Source organism: Monopterus albus, unplaced genomic scaffold (assembly GCF_001952655.1).
Source record: "Monopterus albus unplaced genomic scaffold, M_albus_1.0 scaffold122.1, whole genome shotgun sequence".
NCBI classification, from domain to species: Eukaryota; Metazoa; Chordata; class Actinopteri; order Synbranchiformes; family Synbranchidae; genus Monopterus; species Monopterus albus.
This window is the reverse complement of record NW_018128002.1, coordinates 279,276-293,373: the sequence shown is the minus strand read 5'-3', so window position 1 is coordinate 293,373 and position 14,098 is coordinate 279,276. Positions and strand designations below refer to the sequence as shown.

General features: G+C 44.2%; 1 protein-coding gene across 1 annotated transcript in view; it reads right to left on the bottom strand.

Annotated features, from left to right (window-relative positions):
• Window positions 1–13,814, bottom strand: part of midn (midnolin) — a 27,841-nt gene extending 14,027 nt beyond the window's left edge. The window contains exons 1-4 of the mRNA XM_020612233.1: window positions 13,195–13,814; window positions 10,808–11,036; window positions 9,086–9,173; window positions 8,866–8,928 (exon numbers count right to left, since the gene is read on the bottom strand). Of these exons, the coding sequence (XP_020467889.1) occupies window positions 8,866–8,928; window positions 9,086–9,173; window positions 10,808–11,036; window positions 13,195–13,270 (456 nt within the window). The 5' untranslated portion in view covers window positions 13,271–13,814. The remainder of the gene's footprint in view (window positions 1–8,865; window positions 8,929–9,085; window positions 9,174–10,807; window positions 11,037–13,194) is intronic.
• Window positions 13,815–14,098: the final 284 nt, after the last annotated feature.

The window sequence follows — 14,098 nt, the reverse complement described above, 5'->3', positions numbered from 1 at the left end:
GAATTTAAAAAATAAAAAAAAAAAAAAAAAAAAAAAAAAAAAAATTCACCATACAGGCGGCTGCATGATAAACAGAAACTCAGCCTTTTCAGAATGTGAAGTCAGCCGCTAATGGTTTGTTGATACAGTCTACCCCCACCACGATTACCCCGTTGTGGTAAGACAATAAAGTCAGCAGTCCCAAGGCAGGGTGTGAAGTGAGGAGGAGAATAGGGCAGGGTGTTGCGTGAGATGGCTTGGTAAACTCTTTGCACAAAAGGTCACCTGACAGGCAAGAAGCCTGTGCGCATCTGTTTGAGACCTTGGGGAGGGAAGTAGAATCCCAAAGTGGGTGGGGGGAGAGACAGAGAAAAGGAGGGGGAGGGAATGCTGAGTGTGTCTATGACTGACATCTGTCAAGATACAACGCACACACTAAAGGCCACACAAAGTCAAAGGCACTGTGGAGGACCAGTGTTTAGTTAGAGGGAGCGCAGAGCATTGGGAAAACCACCCCTGAGAAGTGAGTTTCTGTTTGCCTATGGTACGGTTCAGACCTCCTATCCTGTATCCAGATATACGGTATCTACACTCTGTCAACATCCAGCTGAGGCAGGTTATAGTTCACACCTGGCGTCAGAATCAGTGACCACTTGGCATTGGATTTCTCTACCCTAATGACTTTTGATTTTATTTGTAGAGAAACTGCAACTGCTGCTGAGCAAGAAAATGTGTATATGGCCTCGGCCATTCAGCCAGAGGAGAAGACTGCTAGTTGGTACTTTTATACCTTGTCAGAGGGACACAATTGTGCGTATATGAATGGATTTGGAGAGCTGTCACAGTTGGGACAGTATGTAAACTCAAAATTGAGAGAGAAAGTGATAGAAAAGGAGAGTAGGCTTGATTACCCCTATAATGACTAGTGTGGATTATTCAAAACCACCAAGATGAAATTCATGTACTCCTACTGAGCTCCCAACACCACATGGCAGGCTTCAAATTAGCCTGTGAGAAAGGCAAGCTTTCTCCCTCATGCTTTTTTTTTCCTCTAGTCAATTTTTGTCACTCCACCTCTCTGAGCCTCAGTCGTTGACTCATAAAGTCAATTAAGACGTTATTCACACAATCCCTTTTAGTCTCACATACAGAGGAACTAAAAATGCATAGAGATCTCCTCCTCTGTAACCAGGCGTGTGATTCATAAGGGGTCTCGGTACATACATACACCACCCACCACTATGTCTTCTTTAAGCAAGAAATTAAAAGGCCACAAACCCACGTAAACACAAGGATCTCATTTGCAGGGAAAATTACAGAGGACATCTAAACTAAACTCATATCTTTGCAGTCAACTTTCTTTTCCCTCAAAAGATAAACAAAAGGAGCCACAGTAAACCTTCAGGTGTGGAATTCCACTCTTCCATCAATTTTCAACAGACATGCTGTTTCTCCGACACTCCAAGAAAAGGAGAGTGAACAGCTTGTGTAGCCGTGAGCCCAGAGCTGTGGAGTGGAACACCTGAAATAGGGCCTGTTTCCTGAGGGAAGAGAGTAGGCGGAGGATGATACAGCATGGCCCGCCTGCCTGCCAGAGGCTAGATTGGCAAGAATGATCGTGTAACAACAAGCCTCTTCCAGACGGACAGAGACTTGAGAGAAACAAGGGGAGGGAGTGAGTAGGAAATTGTGTGTGTGTGTGTGTGTGTAGTGAAGGATTCCCAGAGGTCTCGGCTAGCAGCTCAGCTCCAGTCCAAACATGCCTGTCTGCTCTTAGGAGCACAGCCAAGACAGCCAATGTGGCTGGCTACCATTGACGTCAGGACAAACACCAGATAGAGCCTTCTGGAACATCATAGGCAAACAAAAGAGAGCTTCTATGCTTCTCTTTAAGTCTGCAACCCTCCTCCTCTTCCTCTGTTTCTTTTTCCACCTTGCTCCTCAAAGTGCCCTCCACCAATTCCACTCCTTTACAAAAGCTACTTACAGGCGTGGTTTGTTATGAGAGATGCAAGACAAGGAGAGTGGAGGACCCTACTTTTGTTGTGTTAAGGCAGAGAAAAGCCAGGCCTTCATTGTTCTCCTTCTCATGCAGCAGCAATGGAATGCACAGAGAAGAGGAGTTCATGCCTGAAGAACAAGGTGTGTGTGTGTCCTCACCACCCCTGTGTTCTTTTTACACAGATAGTGGCACCCCAGTATTAGAGAAGTGACATATGACCGTGCATATAATACATGTATCAAAAATGCAAAATAAACTGGTGACGTTGTTGCTTTCAAAACAACTATAGTTGATGAACAGAGTAGGGATGTACTTTTACTCATCCTGTACATTTACAACATGATTTTGGCTCAAAGTTGTTGTGTATAGTGTACAATATGGTAGTCATTATTATGGCCATGGATGGTGTTTTTTTGTGAGCAATAATAAAATTTTAATCCACCAGTGGCATGATGCGGTACAGAAACAACACCTCATCAAAAACTTCCTCCTCCTCAACCCCTCAGTCTCCCTCTCCCTTTCTGAACAGAGGCTGAGGTGGAGTGGTTGTGCCAATTTTCTGCCTCTCATAGCAGAACAAAGGAGGGTCATCTCGAGCCAGCTTGGTAGCTTTTATCCAGAATGGCATGTCGAAAAATTGGGACAGTAGTTCTGTTTTGAACGGGCAGCGTAAAAGGGGATTTAGATAACTGGTAGCCAGGGAAGGAGGGGTGGTGAAAAGATGGAGGAAGTGGGTGGGGGGAGATGGTGTGAGAGAGGGAGGATGCAAAGATGGTGAGGGGGGATGGGGAATGCTGGTGATGGGGGTAGGGTGCCAGAGTGGTGGTGGTGGTGGGTGATGAAATATTCAGTGAGAGTATGCCTCTGGCTCCTTCCCTCTTTTTTTCTTCCGACATCTCTGGCTGACAGTTTTATTTATTGGGGTCCCTGTGGTTCAAGGAACTCATTTGCAGTCGTTCTTCCTTTGCACACTAAGCAAACTAAGGGAGGGTGATAAGGAGTGAGGGAGAAAGAGAGAGGCTGAGAGGCTAAGAGACTGAGGGAGGGTAAGAGAGAGAGAGAGGGATGGAAAGACAGAGTGTGCTAGAAGCACTGAGCTGACATTCATGAACAACTGAGCAGCTTTGTACCGGAGAAAAGAGGATAGAGGATTGGAGGGCGGGACAGGAGGGTGGAGAGAGGGAAGCCATCTCCTCCAGCTATATTTTCCAATGCAGCTGCTCACCTGTCAACCAGTCAGGTGAAAGGTATAATTCAAAAACCTGCTTATTAACCCACCTTTTAACCTAGATGTTTAACAGCACCATAGTCTCCGTGTAGCCACACACAGAATAAAGATGCACTAACAGGCTCTTAAAAGAAAGGGGTGGGGGGAATCAATGATTTGCACCATGCCCCAAATCCTAAAAGCAGCTAGGGGCTTTTCATAGGGCCCATTAGAAAGACAGGTGTCTGTAATACTGCCTGATAAGAAAACAGATCTCAAAAGAGCAAGAGAGGACCAGCTGGCCATCACTGAATTTGATCGGTTGAGTGAAAAGAGAGATCAGAATGGCAAAGTTCAGGGTGTTCAGGTTCCTGCTAAAACCACTACTCACTCTCTAATTGTGCCAACAACTTGTCAGCTACACTGAGCCGATTCACATACACATATAAGCCTCTCAACCCCCAGCCCTCATGCATTAGATCCAATTCAAGTCAAGCAAAAGCAAAGAAATCCTCTTTCACTGCTCTCACTTCACTGAGTATAGTTTATACCTGCTGATTAATACTATTTAATCAGTCATCTGTGCTAGAGAAGAAGAGCATTGCTTCATGCTGAGCAGTTTCTGTACCCAGCAGTACAAATTTGTGGATACTTAAAAAAACAACTCCATCTGCAGCAACACAATGATATGGAGGAAATTGGATCTGATCTGTTTGAGATACAAGTGGGTTTAGGTAAATGGACACAAGGCAAGAGAGGTGAGGGGAGTGTGTGAGTGATGTGATAGTAAGAAGTGGCTACTATAAAATTGCAATGAGTATTGTCGTTCTTCAGATAATTTCCTCTTCCTTCAATATCCTTAGTGGATTGGCCTGGGTCTTTTTAACCCCACCGCTCTATTTCAACAGTAGCATATGCCTAATGGACTTGAAGCCTGAAATAGACTTGCTGGTGGCTATCAGACATGATCTTCCTGGCCTCGGTCCTCCCCGACAGTAGCCCCGCTAGTCACGATGCCTGCTACTTGAATCACAAAAGCTCAGTGTCACCAGGGAGTGGAAAAACAATGGTGATCACGACTCAGATATGGAGAAATAAGACTCCCCTGGCTGCTGATCGAGGGAACGCACAAAGATCCAGACATTAAAAATGGATGCTGGCACAAGCACACGCATGCACATGCGAGCAGGTCCGTATACACAAAAGGACAATGAAATCCCCTGCGAAATCCAGCTCTCCCTCGATCACCACACAACACACCTTGATTCCTTCCACCCATCCCAGCATCCCCCTCCTACAGTATGTTCAAGCATCACAAAGGGGATTACACAGGTGCAAAAATACTGCATGATCAGCTTATTAATGCAATTTTCAAGGCCAGGATTTACATGAGCGTGGACTGAATAAGCCTTCAGATCAGCATTGTCTTTTATTCCATACACAATTTGATTTACATATTCAGCAACAAATTAATTTCTGTAGCTTTCATTTAGGTAACAAAAAGCTAATTACCATTCTAAAGAGCAGAGACACCCTCTCTTAAGATGCATGCATATAAAAAGCCTTTATTTTGATGGTAGTGGGAAGGACAGAGGGAACTGCGTGCTAGAAGAAGAGGAGGATCCTCTCATACTGAACAACCTGACTCAGTCATTTTTCATTTCCTTGCCTTCCCAAATCCTCAATACAATTACTATCCAATGATTTCCAGTCGTGCCAATCCTGCTGATTAAGTAGCATCAAGATAAGGTGGTGTAGAGTGCTGGACAGGAAGAAGAAACATATTGACCGTCCGCATTGAGCTGGTTTATACAGTCATCTCTGGGTGCATGTACATGCACAAGTACACAGTTGACTGTCCTTTAACATACACCATTCTCCAAGATCAGCCCTTTTGAGGGGCGACAGTGTTGCGGTGGGTAGAGCAGTCGTCTCCCAACCAGAAGGCTGTAGGGTTGAATCTCGGTGCCTGCAGTCCACATGTCAGTGTCCTTGGGCAAGACACTGAACCACCTAAGTTGCTCGTGATGGCGGCGCGTATGCACGCAGCAGCCCGGGGCCCTTGGCTCCAAACAAAATTTCGTTGTATGTGATACAATAAAACAAAGCTTCTTTGAAAGGTAAAACAAAACCTCGTCCTCTTTTGTCTTGATTTCCTTCCTTCCATTAGACTCTGCCTGTATCTCTTTATGTGGGAGCATTGTATTCATCCTCCCCATTACCTCCAACCCACAGAACATGCACGCACACACACACACACATACACACATCAACTTGACATGTCACAGAATGACATGTACAAAGCTCTCCCTTTCTTTTCTCCTCCCACCTGTTTGGCCCACCGCGGCACCCCCGAGGGGAGGCAAAGCAGAGGAAATGAGTTCAGGGTGACCCAGAGGTGACTCCCTGCAGACTGTTAGAAGCCGCTAGTTAGCATCTGTCTGCTTCCAGACATAATGACAAAACTGTGGCACATCCGAGTCTGTCTTTTCTTGAAAAAGAAGAGGAGGAGGAGGACAAGAGGACTGGATGAGGACACAAGGCGCTTGTCGGCAGAAGCAAGAAAAGTAGAGCAGTAATGTAACAGCGTATTCCACGGGGACATATGGAATGGCAACACACAGCCTCTTCACAAAGTAATCTGTGCTAGTGTTCAAGGCAGAATGTGTCGATCTGTAGCCTGCTGAGCCATGCACCAGCTGGGCCATGCATTGATTTTGAAACCAATATGCACTGCTGTGGCTGCACTCAGCTGGTATAGCTAACATATATAGATGTATGGAGCATGAAAGGAAATCATGGAGGAGAGCAAAACTGGAAGAGTGACCCTCAATCATTGTTGTGTGTAAGAGGGTTTGTCAGCAGGGCAGTTTGGGTGCTCAGGCTTTAAAGCAGGAACAAAGAGGTGGCTGCATGGGGGAAGGGCAGTGGGGGGATGGTAAGGGTGATGCCTGCCTGCCTGATTAGCTTTTATTCTAACATCAATGTGCATCAATAAGCAAATGGTCCCCATATGCTGAAGTGACCATATAATCCTTCTCTTTCTGTCAAATACCAAGATCGATATATGGAGGGCTGATGCCTGCCCAAAAAAGTGACTATTGCTTCCATTTCCCTTTAACCGTCTGTCTTTCAAGTATACATTCATTTTACTACTAGGATCAGACATTTTCTCATTCTCTGAACAGAATCAGAAATCCTCCTAAATACAATTCTGGATTGTGCATGTATGTGTGTCTGTTGACTGCATTTGTAACTTGTACACAAAACCTCTATTTAGCAGACGGAATGGAAGAAAGTAGCACAGGCAACTGTATTTTGTTAGGCTATCAGAGAGCAGTGGCTTAATACAGCTTAGATGTCATGGAAAATGTCTAGTGAGATGCCAGAGGAGGAATTAAGGCAGCCAGGTCTGTCCTCGCTAAAGAAGCTAGTCATCACAGTCAAAGTGAGGCAGCTAGCTGGACTTGCATACCACAGCACATTTAAATTATAGGGCCCTGGGAGAGCTGTTAAGCAGAAACAAGAGAGGGAGAAGAAGAGGGAGATGGAGAAAGGGGGGTCGGGAGGATCCCATTTCGATGATTGCTGGGGCTGAATTTCCACGAAACATTTTCTAACTTGCTCCAGATAAGTCTGAAAAAGCCCTGGAAGCTGTCATGTTCTGTCTGGTTGGTTGGCTCAGCCAGTTACCGTGGCTCTTCCAGAATCGTGACAAAGAGGAGAAGACATAAGGCAATCTGCTTCAGTGCAGTCTTCCATAGATACACATACATATCCTGGGAAAGGACCCATTCTGGAAATGAGATCTCACATCACCAAATATATGGAGGGGTGAGGGGATAGGAGAGGTCCAGGTATGCACTTCTTCTAAAGCTACCACAGCTAACGACTGCCCCACATCTCCCTAAGGCTATTTTTGGGTGTGTGGGCATATCAGTTATCGTGTCAGACACTTTTAAGAGCTAAGTGCATTGATTGATTTTTGATAGCCCCACAGTTAGGTGGGGGAGGAAGAGGAAATGAGGGAAAGCTTTTGTGTTCCTATTTTCTAATCTCAGATCCATAATCTCACCACAATCTATATCGTTCCATTCTGCTTCATGAATTATAAAGAGGAATTCTCGGGATCAGAACACACTAAAGCAGCTTTATGCCTTTATTTGAACCTTTTACCCCATTATCCTTCTTGCTTTGCCCTTTCTATCCCCACTGCAGGATTATGATTAACATTGCGTGAATGTTTATAATGGACCTAAGTGTAACAGGGTTACAGTATGTGGCGAGAGAGAGGCACAGGAAGAAAGGCAGGGTGATAAATCTGCTCTTCTGGGTCAGTTGAATCTGCCTCTGGTGAAAATGACACCAGATGACTTGCTTCCAGCCCACTACCATCCTGACATACACACATCCACTAACAGACACGCACACATCCACTTACACACACCTACGCACATGCGGTGATCTGCTGTCAGTGCTACGAGATGCACGCTGAGTTCACACACACAACAACACTAGGATTTCCACCATAAAATTATCAGCAGGGAATGAAGCCCTACCAAAATTACGCTCTGCTATCTACGAACAGCCCACATCCTCTGATGGAACCCGGACCAAATGTATAGTGTCATTCACTGGACGCATTTTTTCTGCTGCAACTGCCGCATCGCTGACACGCAAAACCCCTCTCATCAGCATGTAGTTTCACCATCTTGTGCTGTTTTGACATCAGCTGGCAGTGCATCACTGATGCAGTTACGTACGTCTCAGTGTTACCCAACACTCCAAAAGGAAGTCGGTCTGAGTCAGTCAGTCAGCTGCAGAGTGTTTCATACGTCACTGTTGTCTGTGTGCACTCAGCCTTATCACCTCTCTTCTCGCATGTGCTCTTTCTGCGGCCAGCGCACAGAACTCTTTGCCTTTTTTGCTTTACTGTCACTACTGATCACTTGGGTGAGTCATGTCATAATGACTCAAATTCATACTGAATTTCAGTAGAGCTGCCTCACTGTAAGTACGGGGTGTAGGCCCCGCTCGCGCTACACATGCTCGGCTTCCAGGAACCTGAGTGAGAAGGCTGTCATCTGATGAACAAGCACTCTGTTTATGAGTGAGTGAGAATATACTCAATCTCCATGCAGCCACAGTTCACTTCCTGTAAACTTGTCTGTGCATGTGTGTGTGTCTGTTAGAGCATGAAATACAGAAGTGAAGAGAGATTACAAATAAAGGTAGAAACACAATGGTGGAAGTGAGTCTTATCACAGCAGCTCACAAATAAGCCTTTCTTGTGCAGTGTTCACCCTGGCTTCCTGCAGCAGTGTGCACACATACACACTATCACATATGTTACTAGGATGCAGGAGGGTGTTGCTGCTTATTATATCCTAACAGCTCACACTGGATGTCTAGCTTGGCTTGGTTTGTTCAAGAAGCTGAGATTAGACAAGTAAAGAGGCTTGTGCTTGTGCAGCCTGCTCATCTCATCTCTCTCTGTCATATCTGGGTGTTGCTCTGTGCTTAACCAAAGCTACAACCTCTCATACACTTCCCAGCGCATGCACACACACACACACACAAAAGCTTCAAAGTTCAGTTTGGATTACAGCCACAGTAGTATGCTAACTTTGCTACATCCACATTATTCCAGATTCAACACAGAGAAACAGTCTGTTACCTGAGTTTCTGTTAGGCTCTCCAAGGCTTGCATTACTGACTGTTCGGGTCTGGATGCTTGAGACTGCAAAGAAGAAAAGAATGTCTGTTTTAGTGGAATTAAAAATAAGCAATCAACAATTATGTAAAGCAAGAACTATGCAAGATATGCTTACACACTGTATTTGTTATATAATATATATACACCGCTCAAAAAAATAAAGGGAACACAACACAAGTACCATTAATCCTGCTTCAACTGTTGGTACAATTGTTAACTTGCTCCCATCAGAGATGCCTAGGTCCTGGAGTTTGCCTGAACTTAGTCGCCTGCAGGGTTAGAGAGAACAAGATAATTAGACTGTGCTGACAATATCTTCTCACTTCAGAAACACAAACACCCTTCAGCCCGGGGAATGGGGGGGATTCAGACAGACTTCAAAACTAGTTTGTAAAAGAGCCGTGGGTGAAAAGCTCCATGAAAGAGAACTATTGATTGGGCTGTCATATTTCAATTTCAAGTATAGTGGAGCTTGACAACTGCTCACAGTGGATATTTGGCACCAGTGCCACTTGTCTAAGCGGAGGTAAGTATTTTGTACAAATGAGGTGCAGAAACTCCAAGCTGAAACCAAAAACACAGCACTTTTAATAGTTATTAAAAAAATGGTAGAATGTCACTGCATCTATTGTTCTTAGCTGAACTGATGAAAATTCATTCTAAAGAGGATTTAGCCAGGCAATAAATAATACATTTTTAGAGCTTTACTATTTAATGTTTGGTGCAGAGCAGGAGTATCTGTTCAACAATCAGGAAACCTTTTTTTCTTGCAGGTCACGATGCACTGAAACCACTCACATCCAGGTTGTAGTGCACCTTTACATCCTATAGTCTTATGGAGGATGTTTAGGACAGTCTGCTGTGCAGGCATGACCCAAATCTCACCCCATGCAACTGAACAAAGGCCTAAGCACTGCCTTGCTGTAGGTGTACAGTTTGAGGTGCAAGAGGGGATTAAAAGGGGGGGTTTAGGGTTTTAAAGGATCATGTGATTTATTTGGTGATTACAATGGATAGGAGGGGATGGGGGTTTGAAAAAAAATGCTGACTGTTTGCCTGTACTAAAGCCCGACTCTCATTTTTGCATAACAGCACCTGCACTATTGTTAGCTCATTTAATCTGGGAACTGCCTAATACTGTGGGTTTTTCTTAGTTTTAAATAATAATGACTTTAATTGTGCCCTCATTCATGCAGCTCTGTCCTAATGTGCTGTTACAGGAGCATTTCCTGAGCACTCATGAGACCGGCCAGCTAATATAGGCTACCTCACACCAAGAAATCCACTGAAAGCATTAAGGGGTTAGTGTGCTTGCAAAAGATACTACAATAGAATCTGACACATATCCCAATCCACACAAAGGATATATCCACCTTAAATATTACAGTAATATGCCAAAGATGAGCCAAGTGTATATGGCTGCAGTAGCAAAGTAAATAAAGGACAGACTACCAAGTTTGCATTTAACTGTCTGATTCACACAGCATTAGCAATTCAGTCAAGCTTCAGTGTTTCTAAAAAAGTAGGAATAAATGTGTGCAAATCTGCACATCGCCCTATCAATACGGTTCCAGTGACCGGTGCATCCACGGTATCTTGCGTCCTGATGGTCAGAAGTTTCCTTAAATGCATTGATCACGGAGGGTTGTGTCTGATGCAACCGAGAGCAGTATAAATGAAAACGAGTCACTGCAGGGCCAGAGGATGAACGCACCCAAACTCGGTTCACATTTCTAACTGTGGAATAGCCTGTACGTTACAGTTTATGTGGGCACAGGCTGGCATTTAAAGACAAAAGCATTATTTAATGTTTTTCTGCCATTGGTTTTCCATATAGGCCTATAGAAAGGCTATACTACCCACAGGGAAAACATTCAGTTATGCTTAAATCAGGTTTACTCACGTTTCTTTGTGCAGAAGAGCCAGTCTCTCCTTTGGTACTTTTAGTCTTTGCGACAGCCTCCTCTTCAGTCCCTCCACGGTCTCCTCCAAGGGCAAAGAGAGCTCGAAGCGTGTGCCGGTGGTGGAGTGAATGTACAGATTCATGGAGGGCTCAGTCGGGACAGCCTCGCAGGAGGAAGCCCCGCGACTGGTGCAGCTCCGGGCGCTGGGATGCTGGTCCATCCGATAACCTGTGGTCAGAAAAGGGGGAGACAAGACGAGCAGAGCCCGGGGGTAAAGAGGGTGAGGAGAATGGTGAAGCAGATCCGTCGCCTCGGCTACCGTCCCTTGTTCTGCTTGCAAATCAAAGGCAGCATTCAGAGAGCCTTTTCTCTGTCTCTAGTTCTTAGTGCCTCCTTTCTCTCGCTCTCCGAGAATCAGTATAAAACAGTCTTCTGTTCTCCGGTCGATATCATGAGAATATCCTCCCAGGAAAGTCAACTGCATAAGGCTCGGTTTTACTTTCTTTGTTGCTGTTTCCAACGTGCAAACAAAGTCTTCCTAAATGCTACATATGTATGCAAATGCCCGAGAGAAACCAAGTATGCTGTCAGCAAAATGCCACTGACGCTCATTTACGCATTTACCTTTAAAACAAAAACCGCAATGACTAATAAGGAAATAATCAAAGTCCTCTTGAAGTTTTGTAAGCTACTGCAAGCTTTAGAGGACAAAACACACAGTCCGTAAGCTGCAGAGCTTCGTACGGCTGGTAGCGAGATAATCTCCGACGCGTACTCATACCCACAGTAGCTCCAGTGAAACATCGACAATGAACATTGTCACAAAGTACTTCCACCATCGATAAAATACGCCCACAGCCCAGAGGCAGTCCGACCAATCACAGGGCAGCTCCTGCTGATCTTAGCCAATAAAATGACGAGATCCACACCCACGTGTAGGGTAGGCGAGTTTAAGCCATTCATAATAAATTACAGCAAAGAACAAAATGCGTACCCATAACCACAGTAGCCTTCGGTAGCTCTCCCTAACCTGATATCCGTGGTCCTTTAGAGGTCACTGGAGGATTTAGGAGGACCCAATACAGATGACGAATTGTTTACTTTTTGCTAACTTGCTATTAGGCTATTACTTATGTTTTCGATGTAGCTACACCAGTATGTAAAACTAACTGCTCAAAATAACCAAAAACAACAACTAAATTACAAACAAATATCTTTTCTGAAGAGATGTTCGGGAGCACCATAGTTTGCATAAAGATTAATCTTAGATGAATGACTGTAATTAACATAAACTATGTTTTGCTCGGTCTTTCACTGTCTTTTTTCCTGTTGCATGTGAATCAGCAGCGTCAGTGTGAATGTGGGTATTTAATGCCTTGGTATAAAGACCACTCCTTACTAATAAATCTAAGTTATCAGGTGGAGTGTAATGGCATGTATAGTGCTGAGGCCATCCTCTTTCCCTCAACAACATTCAGAAATTATTCAAATGATCACAAATAGTACGCAAATACACATCGGAGGGGGTGTTCTCCTCAGGGACAACCATGCCGGATAACTGAGAGTATAAAGAGTAAATACATGTGCCAGTAAAAGACTGAGAAAACCTGATGTGTAAAGGTACGTGATGTGCATGAAGTATTCCTACATGCAAGAGGTTGCAACCGTGCTGCGCAAATTCATGTTTTCTAGTCTGGGGTGACAGATAAATGTAATGGGCAAAATCCCCAAGAAAAGTAAAATGAACGGAGCAAGGGACAGGTTGATATTGTTATTCCATCTATAACACACATACACAAAGTTCACGTCCATAGGTTCTTGCAGCACAAGCTTTAAAACAAAAAGAAGGTACTCGTTCGCCATCCAGTGGCCAAGAGGGGAATTTTCACAATCAAAACTCGCAATTGAGTCATAGTTTACTTGTGTCAGACAACGGTAGATCATTTATTTCGCACATTATATCAAGCGTTTATCTGTCAACAATATGCACTCGCTTACTTTTGCTTTAGGGTCAATCATACAATCGTCTTATCCACTCAACATGGCTGACACACTACAGAAGGACTTAATGGGGTTGTTATTGTGCTACTAAACAGACAATTAAATAAGTCACCTACCAGTTATAATCTACAGCGGACTAACAGTGATATTCTACTGTCTTTACTAATTTGATCATGTTCACAGTTTTAGCATGGAAAGCAGATCATCCTGTCACTTGCCAACACGCTTTTATCGATCCGCGATCGACTGTTTGTCTCTATTCAGTGTCTTACCCATCAACACAAATAGAGCACATGTAAGACTTTTATAAAGGGCTTATCTTCTCGGTGAACATTCTAAAATCGGATAGAATTACTGCGTGGACGTGATGTGTAAGTGTACTCACCAGTTATTGTTGCGAAAACTGTGAAGTTTCGCGTATAAGTCTGTTGTGTTCCAGTCTGTTCCCCCAGCTTTGGCATGTAAAATAAACCCAGACAGTGATCGAACTCTTACATAAATCCAAACACTTCAATATCCACAAGATTTTTCTCAGTAATCCTCTGACAGCCTCGTGCGTGTCCAGCGCGCGCCTTTACGCACTAGACCTCGGGACTCCTGGCCAATAAGGATCTGCGGTTATGTCCTACGCCTGTCGCGTGCCGTTGGTACACCGGTGTCTTTCTTGGTAAAAGCCTAGCCGGGAAGGTGAGACACCTCTTACCGATCTCTTCTCGGATATGGGTGGAGAGTAGCGTTCTTGTTATGTCAGCATGTGGTTTAAGGTGGCCTCGCTGGGCTGTAACTGCCTCAGTCCAACATGTTCTTCCCGGTGGGAAAGAATGTGCTTACGCAAAGCGGTAACAGATAAAGATATCCGACAGTGTAAATGACGTGGCTATCTGAACAGCAGATAAGGCTTTTATGCCAAAATAGAAACAGAACGTCAGCTTGCGCTCTGCCACCTTAACGAAATGTCAATGAAATTAATGCTATGGTGATATAAGGGCTGTTGACCGCCTTTGACGACACAGAAAAATGTCACCGGGCAACTGAGCAGGTAAACAGGCTCCTTGGATACAAGGGCACAACGCACATAAATAAAAACTTTACTGGCACGTTTCACTTAAGTGTTTGAGGGAATGCATTAATCATACCAGCTTGCTGGGAGTTTTAGGAATGTTTTTCAAAAAAAAAAAAAAAAAGCAAAAGCAATAAGTAAAACCACTGATAGCTTATTCATAGAAACCTCGCGTTATAGAAAAACTTGATATAGTATATAGATATAGGCTATTGCTCGTTTTTGTATT